A 12,212-nucleotide genomic window follows, 5' to 3' on the forward strand; every position below is an offset into this window, starting at 1 on the left:
TGTATATGAGTGTTCCCAGGCAGAATTGCTCATTTTCCACCTTAAGAAGATGAGATTTGTCCTATTATTGAAGACCTTCCTCCTGACCCTTAAGAGAATCCAGAGGCTAGTAACACCTCAGACTCAAGAGGATCACTTTTCCTTGTTTAACCTAAATTTCTCTAGGTGCAACTTCAGTGCATTTTCTTTTAATCTACCTCCCTAGCCACTGGGACTAAAACTCATCTCTTCACAAGGAGACAGTTACTAATTTACCTTTAGCCTTCTCCTCAACAAATTTAATCCCAGGCCCTTTATTGCTCCCTCCCTGGGGCCCTACTGCCCAGCCCTTTCCCTGTTCCACTGGTCTTTGGGCCTTTTGCCAAGCTCTCAAAGGCCTCTCTGGGCTGCACAGGCAGGAATGGACATATTGTTCTCCATGGAGCCATGGACAAACACTCAGACGCTTACTCTCTGCCTACACACACCCGACACACACCTCTCTGCACCCCCAGTCCCCAGTCCTTGGTAAACACATACTCACAGGCAGCCTCCACACAAGGTCACAGTTTCACCTCCTCCCAATCCCACCGCCTGAGCCCTGGCCCTGTGAATTCTCACACACCTGGACGCACACTCATTGCACATGAACAGACGGCACAGAACTATACTTTTCCCCTACAGGTCAGCCACACTGTGAACCCCTCCTCCTCCTCCCCCTCCCCCTTCTCCTCCTCCTCCCCCTCCCCATCCTCTTCCTCCTCCCCTTCCCCTCTTCTTGCTCCTCCCCCCTCCTTCTCCTCCCCCTCCCCCTCCTCTTCCTCCTCCCTGCCTTCCTTCTCCAGCTCTCCTTCCCATCAGCCACCATGGGCCAAGCCTACTTTCCCTTTACCTCCACAGTGATCTTCCACTGCAAGGCTGAAGGCAAGGAGTAAATGAACCAATGCCGGCTCCTACCCCTTCCTCCTGCCCTCTTCCCATTTTTTTCTGCCAAATCCTCAACCACCTTCCACTTGCCCAGAGCACACAAACCATCCTCCATCCCCTTCCCAACCTCCACTCCTCTGGCTATAGGGAGAACTGGCTTCTCCGGTTTTTACCTTTGGGAAATGAACAATGAGGAAGCATTGGAAACTGACAGGAAATGAGGAAGCATTGGAAACTGACAGGAAATGAGGAAGCATTGAAAACTGATATGGAAACTGGTTTCATTTCAGATCCAATGGCAGGCTGGGTCACTGGGACCCTGGGCTGGCTGGGCACCAGGCCAGGGGATTCAGGAGCATGAGGGCAGTGTGATATTCACTCATTCATTCTTTCATTCAACAAATATTTATTTATCCAGCACCTACAACATGCCAGGCACTACTCTGCATCTACAAAACCAACACAAACCTGCCCTTACAGAGTGTACATCCTGTGGGTGGAGACAGAAGATAAATAAGTAAAATACATTGAGTATCACGTAGTGATAGGAGAAAGGAGGGAAGGAGGATGGGGTGCAGGCTGAGAGTGGAGTGTGCAATTTTAAACACGGTGGCCAGGGAAGGCAGTATGTTTGAACTGAAAGGTGACATTTGTTTGTTTGTTTGTTTGTTTTTTGCAGTACGCGGGCCTCTCACTGTTGTGGCCTCTCCCGTTGCAGAGCACAGGCTCTGGACGCACAGGCTCAGCAACCATGGCTCACGGGCCCAGCCGCTCCGCGGCATGTGGGATCCTCCCGGACCGGGGCACGAACCCGTGTCCCCTGCATCAGCAGGCGGACTCTCAGCCACTGCGCCACTAGGGGAGCCCCTGAAAGGTGACATTTGAACAAAGACCTGAAGGAGAGAAAGTAGCCACGGTGACACCTGGAAGGGGAGATTGTTCGGGGCAGCAGGAACCGTCCTGCACGCGCAGGGTATTAGGGAACACCAGTGTGGAAAGCCACGGGGAATGAGTTGCTAGGAGATGACAGGAGAAGGGGGTGCCACTCAGAGAAGCTTTTCCTTCTATTCCCAGGGCTGGGACCCATTCTGGGCTCCAGGGCCTGATGGAGTGCCAGGAGAGATGAGAGGGGCCAAATTAGGGATAAAACTGTGATTTCAGATGGAACAAAATGCTGTAAAGCAAACAGAAAACAAAACAAAATGTTGAGGTGTCAATGGAGGCCATTTCCAGAAGGAAGGAGCTGCGACCTGGAGCGAAGTGGATTAAGGGGCGACGTGGAAGGGCCTCCCAGAGCTTGCTGGTGGGTGGTGGTTCCAGCCAGGAGGGAGGTGAGCCCCGTGGCTGAGCACCTCTCAAATCCAGTCCAGCTGGAGCAGCATAGGCTCAGCCGGCTCCCAGCCAGGATGACCTGGGTTCAAAACCCCTGTCCGCCCACTAAATCCTTATGTGCCTTTGGGTGAGTTTCTTGTCCTGGGACCCAGTATGCTCATCTGGGAACAAAATGAGGGAAATAATACAGTTATATCCACCTCGTGGACTAACATGGGAATCTGCTGGGAGAAGACAGTGGTTCTCAGTCTTGGCTCTGCGGTGTGCCAGTCCCAGAAAGTCGTGAGGCCTGTGACCCATAATTCATTAGAGCTATAGTTAAATCAGAGAAGGGTGCAAATGGTTTGTTTTTTTAGTTTAAATATCAATGAATTCAATGTTGCCTCTGCGATGACATCACTCTTCCTCACTGGCATTCCACGGAGGCTTGGGAGATAACGGGGTGGAGTGACAGCTAATCCCCTGGGAATTTGCAAATAGGCTGCACCCTATCTTATCTGTGCCACAGCCCAAGGGAGCACAGCATGCAAGCAAATACCATCTCGCCCATGGCTGGAGCTCGGATAAGGTGGAGAGCCCCTGAGCTGATGGCTAATGTACAGCAGTGGCATGGGGTCTGGCACACAGTAGGTGCTTCTTGGCAGAGGGAACCACAGTGGGGTGGGAGAAAGGAGAATGGAAGCTCTCTTGTTATCCACCACTGCACAATTGGTCACCCTCAGGCACAATGCTGTGGCTTTCCCATCCTCAGGAAATAGAGATACACTGAAGTAGACATGGGGAGAGGGACAGTGGAGGCCAGGCTGGCTGACGCGGGTGGGAGCTGAAGTGGGGGACTGGCCCAGAGCCTCTAGGGAGACACAGGGTCTGATGGGAAAGCCGTGGGGTTGGAACTACATTCATGCCTGGGTCAGGGCCGGGAGCTCAGGACAACCTGACCCCAAAATTGATTATTGTGGTCCAAGGCCACCCGTCCAGAAGGAATGCTGCTAGGCTCTCACCAGCAAGCAGCTCACAAGTGCCTGGGATGATCAACAAGGCTTCCTGCCTCCAGCCACCACCACCAACTCCTTCCTGCTCACTCATCCCCCAGCTCGCCAGATCCTCACCACCACAATGCCTACCCCTGGCCCCCAGACTGGTCTGGCCACCAGAGGCCACCTTGCATCAAGCCTGCCTGAGGGCCTCCCAACCAGACACCTGCCAGGACTCAGGACTGTGTGGACGGCCGGCCCCACCTTCCTGCAGTGGCTGAGAACTCTTCCGGCTGTGGGAAGGGCCCAGCCAGGAGCACCTGGGTAGGTGACGGCCCCCCTCCCTGTGGACCCTGGCCATGTATGCTGTCATCATGGCTTCTAGCCCGAGGGCAGCTGGGAGGGCCTGTCCCATCTCAACCCCACCCCTAAACCAAGTGAGAAAAAGAATGGGAAGGAAATGGATGATAGGGAGATGTTTGTAACCTTTCATTTCAAAGCCCTCTTCCCTGGAGCCAGTCACTGCCCTTCCCCCACATTCCTCCCTTCCCAACAGTGGACTCAGTGGCCCCAGACACAGCCAGAGTCCATCCAAAAAAAGACAGAGATTCTTTATTTAAATCAGCAAACTCAGATTCTTCAAGCCCCAGCCCATGGTGGGCAGCCTTCCCTCCCGAGTCCCCTCACTCCCACCCCTTAGCCACAGAGAGGGGAATGGAAAATGAGAAGCCAGAAGGCCTCTGCCAGGGCAGGCTGCCTCAGAAGTGTGGTGAGCGCAGTCCAGCTGGGGCTGGGGGGGCAGCCGCCACAGACCCCTCCCTATAAATTAAGTCCCTGCAGCCACAGCTGTGGGCGAGGCGTACTTGTGGGCAGAAGGCCATTAGGCAGCATCCCTGACTCCCAGCCAAGGAATGGATTAGGGCACAGGGCTCAGGGGAAGAGAGGCCAGAGAGAAAGAGAAGAGGTATGGTGGGGAGAGGGGGTGATGCCCCCCTAATTTTGGTCCCGGGCAAAAGAGGCCAGTTGGTCCAGTTTTGGTGGATTTAGAGAAGGGGATGTATTAGTAAGCACAGTGTGGAGGCCACCGTCAGGCACCCCCGGAGGAGACAGGTCAGGCCCCCACCCTGGCAGAGGGGAGCGTGAGAGCTCCAGGGGCTCTCAGGGAATGTCACTGCTAATATATATATATATATATATATATATATATATATATATATATATATATATATATATACACATACATATATATATATATTAACCATTCACGGCAGGCAGGGGCAGGGCTGTGGGTGGGATCAGAGGATCTGGCGTGGCATCCCGTAGCCGGTCATGCCTGCCTGAGATGCCCCGCGATTGGTCCCCATCTGTAACCCAATCACATTCTTGCCCTCCTGCAGCTGGTTGTCTGAGAAGTTCCGAGGGTTCTCCTTGGATTTCCTGCGTGGAAAGGGAGTGCTGGTTAGGAGGAGGGTGGAGGCTGCCCCAGTAAATGTCCTCCATGGACACAGCACAGGCTTTCTTTGGCTTAAGTGCTGGTGCCAGCTCGGCCCTGGAGAGCCTTGAGCTCTCTGAAGCCACCCCCTCATATCTCAAAAGGGACTGTCCCTTGCCATCCCGGGAGACTCGTGAGGATTAAGTGAGACGAGGAATGTGAAAGTGCTTTGTAAGGGGCATTTCCGAGGGACAGGAGTGGGCAGGATCAACGCGCCAGCCCGGGGCCTGGGCTGCCCCAGCAGTACTCACTTGGGAAACCAGTTGGGATCTCCAGAGAAGAGCCCATTGTTCTGGGCTACCGCCAGGCCACCCAGGTTCATCAGTGTCCGCTGCACACAGGCCATGTTCTTTCCTGGGAAGGGGGAGGGGGTGTGTTGGCCTCAGTGGGTCTGGGGTCCTGCATGCCAGGCTTCCACCTCTATCACTAAGTCAGCAGGCCAAGCTTCCTAAGTCTTTTACTCTTGGTCTCCCTATCTTTCTCCAACCCAACCCCCAATATGGCCAACTCCTCCATAAACACACACACACACACACACACACACACACACACACACCACTCTTTGTCCTCAGGTGTCAGAAACCTGCCCCTTCTCCCTGGTGGACATGGCCCAGCCCAGCCTCTGGTCTTCTGGATGACAGTGCCCTGGCCCTGACCCACCTTCCCATAGGTCCACAGTCTGGAAGATGTCAGTGGTGTTGATGCCGTAGCGCTCGGCTGCTTGCAGGAACTGGGAGATCTGCTCCATCTGCTTGAAGGCCATGGTGGAGGCCTGGATCTTCTTCACCGGGGCCTGTCCCTCGGGGTACAGCCCATTAATGAGCTCACACAGCACCTGGGTGAGGACAGTAGGTGTGCAGAAGTGAGGCCCTGCCTACCACAGATCAGAATGTACCACCCTCGGCGCTAGAGACAGTGAACCGCAGAGATGCCTCTCCTACCTGAAGACAGCTCTGACTCTACCTGGAGTGAGCATCAGGCTCCTTCCTGCCCAGCCCCCTGCCTCTGAGCCCAGAGTGTAAACCGTGCTATTCCAGGATTACCAACTACAGCACACCTCCCCCAGCTCTTCCCTTAGAGCTCCTCTTCCTTCCGTCACACACGGCTTCCACTGCAGGGAGGCACGTTCACCCTCCCACTTCCCTCAGCGGGAGGGAGGAAGGCAGGGGGCCTCTGCACGATGAAGATATCCCGGCTCAAGAAAAGCGGGGAGGGGGCTGCCCTCCGTTCTTCAGCTGAGAAAATCCCCGGTCCCTCAGACCCAGCCCTGCTCTCCTGGCACTTCTGGTCAGAGGCGCCCAGCTCTCACCGTGCCATCCTTGAGCCAGTTCTGAAAGTTCTCGCGCCCAGGCTGGGGCCGGCCCACATCCTTGCGGCACTGGGTGGTGATCCATTGGATCAGGATCTGCTCCAGGTCTGCATCATATTGTTTCTCAATCTTCTGCTGCACCTCCCGGCTCAGGCCGTAGGCAGGTCCTCTGTTGGCCATTCCAAAGGGTGGTGGTGTCTGGGGGAAGCTGGGGAGAGGACACATCCAGGCCTGTGATCAGCGCTCTGCAGCCTGTGGGGTGGGGGATTCTGACACACACCATATCCCCAGGGTGGGCCCTGGAGGTGAGGAGGTGAGAACAGCCACCAAATGAGGGAAGTCTCACCTTAACCCCTGGACATGGGCTAGAGTCTCAGTGCTCAGAACTCTAGGAGGTGTTAAGGCACCTCTGGGTTCTTCCACCCCTGTGACAGGTAGCCTGTCTACTCTACTGAGGCTTCCCATTAGACTTCATTTGAATGGTTCCACTGCTACAATGAAATATAAAACCCACTGGAATAGAAAATAGGGTAAATGAGGCCAGGATTGGGGGTTAAGTCCCTCATTTGGGGTGGTCAGTTTTAGCAAAGGCAAACTAGTCATTCTAACCCCAACCCTGCCTTTTCCAGTTCTGGGCAAGAGAATGATTTGGAAAGAATATGGAGTGGCTGGAGAAACCTATGTCAGGAGCTAGGGGACTGGACAGATCTACCCTTAATTAGCCACTGGATTTTAATTGAACACCCACTATTTGTGCTGGGGATTGTGGAAGAGACAGAAGTCCTTGGTCCTAAAGTTGCCCACAGTGCCATCAGAGAGACAAAGTGAGCACACATGAAAGGGCAAGAGTTGTACATGATGAATATTAAACTACATAGTCAGACCATATGTTATAGGAATTGAGAGAGGAGTATTGGCAGAAGCAGCCTGGAGGACTTCCTGGAAGAGGTAGGTCTGAGTAGGTCCTTAACAGATTTCACCAGGCAAAGGGGTTCCCATGAGAAACCAGGTAATACCTAATTCTACTTTCCTTTCTAGAAGCAGTGGTAGGCAGAATAATGGCCCCCCAAAGGTGTCTATGTCCTAATTCCCAGAACCTGGAAATGTTACCTGATATGGCAAAAGGGATTTTTGCAGATGTGATTGAATTACAGATCTTGAGATAGGGAGAGTACCCTGGGTCTCCGGGGGGGGGGGGGGGGGGCAATGTACTCACGACGAGGGTCCTTATGAGCGAAAGAGGAAGGCAGATGAGTCAGAGTGGGAGAAGTGAGAAGGAAGCCAAGGTTGGAGTGACGCAGGGTCATGAACCAAGCAATGCAGATGGCCTCCAGAAGCTGGGAAAGGCAAGGAATGGAATCTCCCCTAAGTCCCCCGGAAGGAATGCAAGCCCTGCCAACACCTTGATTTTAGCCAGTGAAACCTAGCTCTGCAATATATTATATGTGTGTTGATTTAAGTCACTCAGTTTGTGATAATTTGTTACAGCAGGAATAGGGCACTAATCCAGGAGCCTTGGGTGGCATTTTTAGGGAAACCCAGGAAGAGAGGGAGGGATGGGGAAATACACAGTGGGGTTTCTTTAACTTAGTTGGAGGACCTCAGTTAGGAAGAACTGGGTGGTTTCCTGACCACTGGCCTGGGTTGACAGCACCTCGCAGTGGGCAGTCTGTCCCCACCTGCCACCTCCCTGCCTAGGTCCCACACCCAGAGCCCTGTCCTAGGCATGCTACCCATGCCGAGGGGGAGCCAGGACCCCATTTCCTGCCCCCATCCCCTCCCCATGGGCTCTTCTTTCTGCTCTGAGATAGAGCTGGCTGACTGTACATAAAAGGGGATGCCCCAGGCCAGGCACCTCTGTTCAAGGAGAGGGAAGGGAAACACTGCCTCTCCCCACCTCTGGCCCGAGGCCAGGTCAGACTTAAGGGAGGGAGTCACTCTGGCTCCCTGGGTCCCGTGCACAGCATGTAGAGCCACCCCAACACCCCCTCACTGTGCCTCGGGGCAGGCCACAGGGACAGCAGCTGCCTCAAACGCCCTCCCACCTCTCAGCCTCAGCAGAGCTGGGGCTCGGGCCAGTCCCCTCCCCCCCACCTCAACATGGCTACTCCTTCCGACTGCAGCCTATTGGGCTGCACATTTCCGGCAGCGATCCTCCCCATATCAGTTATTGTTAAGCCTCATTAAGACAACCCAGCCCCACTTCACCCAGCCCGGAAGCCCGGCCAGATAAATGTCAGTCTGGGCCCTGACCCACACCACCAGCCAGCACACACTCAGCAGGGGGAGGGCAGGCTGGTCGAGTGGAGAGAGGGAGACAAGATTCTCTCCCCTCAGCCCAGCCCCAGCTGCCCAGCCGAGAGCCACTCGGTCTCCGTAAGCCTGTGACCCCTGACGCACAGGGCCACGGCTGGGAGGCTCAGAAGGAAGGAGAGGAGGGCCAGAGGCTGCTGCCACCAGTAAGCCCCCTTTTCCCAGCCCAATGTTCAGACCTCACTTCTGGGAGCAGCTTCACTGTGGTCACCTGGGCCTCAGGGCTGTGTCTCCATGAAGCCAAGTGGCCTGAGGCCCAGGGATCACTATGGCCCAGGGAAAGAAAGGACAGGGGAATGATTAACCCAGACACCAGGGTTAGGAGGGGAGCGTAGGACCGAAGAGTGACCCCTTCAGTGTCACCTAGGGTATGGACGGGCAGGACAGACTCAGCCTCCCAGACCCACCTCTGGGTGGGTGTTGGGGGCTCGCCTAAACTCTGGTGCCTGGGCACATCTGGCAAGGTCACAGACTCCAGCTGCCGTGTCCCAGCTCCACTCGGTGGCCATTGCCCTAGATCCCGAGGTGCCAGAGCCATAAAGCAGAGCTCTGGGAGGAGGCAGGCCAGACGGGCCCAGCCTGCCCACGGCTGCTCTCCCCACCACCGCGAGCAGGCACACGCTGAGGGGCTGCGGCCGCTGGAACTGGAGTGGCCCACGCTAGTGACACTCAGGGGACCTACCCTGGCTCTCCCTTAAAGGAGGGAAGGTAGCCAGTTGCCTACTGCGGTGGGGAAAGGCTGTGTGGGAGATGCCCAGAGCTGGGGGTCCAAAGGGAAAACAACAGCTGCACAGCTTGGGGGGTGGATTGGCAGTGAGTAACCTAAACTCCAGAGCTGCCTACAGCGGTGGGAACAGCCCTCACTCCCACCCACAAGGTTACAACAGTTGGGAAAGGGGGAGGGGCCACAAAAGGCACTCCAGCCCTCAGCCCCACCCAGACCCTGGGCTGGAAGCTTACCTCACCCCACCGCCGACGCCAAAGAAAAAGCGGACATGGGGTGGGAGTAGGATTCCAGGGCTCCTGGCTGGGGTGTTGAACTGGAAAGACAAAGGGACTCTCCATTCATTGTGCAGAGAAGACACAGGGGAACTTCCCAATCCAGAATTGGCATTAAGACTATTTTGAAAAGGCGAAACAGGGATACTTGCCCCCAAAGTGAAGTGCCACAGGGAGCGGGGGTAATGGGAGACCTATGATTGAGGGGCCACCTTGGGGCAGCCCCCTTGGTATCAAGAGTCAGCGAGCAGAAGAGAAAGCTGAAGCTATACAAACAGGAAGCCACAAGGCTTGCGCAGGAGGAGGGGTATGGTGGGGGCCGTTGCCATGGCTTCTGTGTACCAAACACAGGAATGGGGCAGGGTGGGGGCACCAGGCAGAAACATCCACTCGGCGCAGGAGTGGCGGGGAGGCTCCGAGTGGGGGCGGGGCGGGGGCGGGGCGAGGGCGGGGAGCAGAAGTGGGATCCTTGGGAAAGGGGCCGCTTCACAGGTACAGACAGGTGCAAGGGATTCCTCAAGGAAGCAGCTGTGGAGGGTACGGAGGGCGTGCGGAGAAGGGAAATTACAAGTTTTGGGGTAGAGAAGTAGATTTAAGGAAATAGTTCAGGAGTAGAAGAAATGTCCTGGGAACAGAAGGTACATTCTGAGCTAGAGAGCCCCATAACAAAATCCTGGGCGGGAGAAGGGATGGGGGGCGTGGGGGAGAGGGATGGGGGTGGAGGAGAAGGGATGGGGGTGGGGGAGAAGGGATGGGGGTGGGGAGAAGGGATTAGAGGCCAATCCCCAGAGAGCAAAAGAGGGACCCGGGGTGTGGAGTGGGGGGGTGGGGGGTAGAACTGCACTTGGACAAAGACTTATTTGTTGATTCTGGAAGGGTAGGGCCCTGCCGGCCCCACCCTATCTTGGCCTCCTCGGCAGTCTTCCCTGTGGACTAGGAAGGAGAAACTGGAAGTGGGGTTAAAGACGGGGAGCTGTCCCTCTGTCTGGTGCTCTGGAGTCAGAAAACGAGGAGAGCCACAGGTCTCCTCCTACACCGGATCCCTACACCAGTCCATCCTCACTTCTACCCCGTTTCTTTCTGCTCACAGACACCAAGGTGCCCCAGAACTTCACAGATACCGGCTCCAGGAGACTCCAGGAGGCCTGCAGAGGGAGGGGGGCGGTGGGGGGAGGTGGCAGTCCATTTCCGGTCCTGCCGCCCCTCCCTCGCCACACCCTGGGCCGTTACTGGGATGAATCACCCACCGCCCGCCGCTGGGGTGACGCAGTGGTCTGGGCAGCCCGCCCGCCCGCGGCCACCACGACTTTCCCAGCAGCAGGGGGCAAGGGGTGGGGGCATCGGCTCCCGTAGGGGCTGGAGGCCTGGAAAGCATCCATCCTCCCTCAACACCGCCTCCTACAGGCAGGGCTGCAGCCTCCCAGCTGTTTCAGGTCGGGGGGACTCTCCTGGAGGCGATTGGAGCTTCAACTCCCCGCCCGAACCCGGGAAGGCGAGGCCACTGCGGGACCCGCGCACGGAGCCCCCTCGCCCCAACCCGCGACGCCAAATCCCCAGAAAAACGAGCTGCAGAAGCATGAACAGAAAGGTCGGCTTCGGGGACGCAGAGGGCAGGCAGCACCCACACGTGCTCCTGGAACTAGGAAGTGAAGTGTCGCTTCGGAAGCCCCGGCGGCGCCGAGCTGGCCAGGGTGGGCGCCGGGACCCTGTACGCTCCATCACTCAGGGCCAGCCAGCTAATCCCTGACGCCCCCCTTTCCCCACCCCAGCGAAGACCCGGGGCTGGAGCCGGCGGGCAGGACGCAGTCCCCGAGTCCCTGATCCGGACGGCCGGCCCCGTCTATGCACTCGCAACAGCGGCTGACCTCATTGCTCAACAATGCGGGGTCAGAGCCTGGGGACAGACCTGACAGCCCGGGGAGGGGCAGAGCAGTCAACGGACCCTTGCCTGCTAGCCCTTGATCACCAAGCTCACTGGAGCAAGTCGCAAGCTCTGGCTTCTAGCTTTCTAGAGACCCCTCCCTCCAGCTCACCGTTCACGCGGGCCGGAGAGTTGCGCACTCAAGGCGGGGTCTGCAGCGCGAGTGAAGCGCCGGGGCCGGGCCCGGCCGATGGTTCTCAGCCTGCTCCCGCCTCGGACGGGGCGGACCAGGGGCGGGGCAAGGGCCGAGAGGGCTTAAAGGCGCCGCAGTCCAGAAGCCGAGGCAGTGCTTAAAAGAGAGGGGCGGTGGACAAGAGCCTGAGTTAAAGGACTTGGAGGCAGTAGCCTCCACTCTTGAGAACCCCTACCCCTACCCCAAGCCCTTAAACTTGTGCCCCAGTGGGAAACTTTCTGCCTAGGTTAGCTCAAGACTGTGGGCGTTTTTATGCTGGAAGAAACCTCTTGGTTTAAAAAGGGTGGTTAGGTAAATGGAGGCACAGGAAGACGCTCACCGCCCCCACCCCCACCCCCACACAACTGTCTAGGGTGTGGCAGGACTGGGGCTAGCAGGCCAGGACAGCTCCGGGTCTTGGTGGTCTTGCTCCCCACCTTCTTCAAGCCCCAGACTAGCAGTGAGGTCATTCTGTGCCCAGGGCCCAAGAGGCATGATCAGCGTTGGGACGCAGGGTTCAGACTTGACTTCTTTTTTTTAAACAATTTTATTTTTTTATTTTATAATTTATTTATTTATTTGGGGGCTGTGTTAAGTCTTTGTTGTGGTGTGCAGGCTTCTCATTGTAGTGGCTTCTCTTGTTGTGGAGCACAGGCTCTAGATGTGTGGGCTTCAGTAGTTGTGGCACATGAGCTCAGTAGTTGTCGTTTGCGGGCTCTAGAGCGCAGGCTCAGTAGTTGTGGTGCACGGGCTTAGTTGCTCCACGGCATGTGGGATCTTCCCGGACCAGGGCT

General features: G+C 56.4%; 1 protein-coding gene across 1 annotated transcript; it reads right to left on the reverse strand.

Moving 5' to 3' along the window:
- Positions 1-3,798: 3,798 nt before the first annotated feature.
- On the reverse strand, positions 3,799-11,396 carry TAGLN2 (transgelin 2). The gene is made up of 5 exons (XM_079697045.1): positions 11,359-11,396; positions 6,014-6,221; positions 5,365-5,539; positions 4,956-5,058; positions 3,799-4,649 (listed from the first exon to the last, which is right to left on the reverse strand). Exons 2-5 carry the CDS (start codon positions 6,191-6,193, stop codon positions 4,508-4,510), a joined length of 600 nt encoding a protein of 199 aa, XP_079553171.1. The 5' UTR covers positions 6,194-6,221; positions 11,359-11,396; the 3' UTR covers positions 3,799-4,507.
- Positions 11,397-12,212: the final 816 nt, after the last annotated feature.

The sequence above is a fragment of the Hyperoodon ampullatus genome (assembly GCF_949752795.1).
Source record: "Hyperoodon ampullatus genome assembly, chromosome: 2".
NCBI lineage: Eukaryota > Metazoa > Chordata > Mammalia > Artiodactyla > Ziphiidae > Hyperoodon > Hyperoodon ampullatus.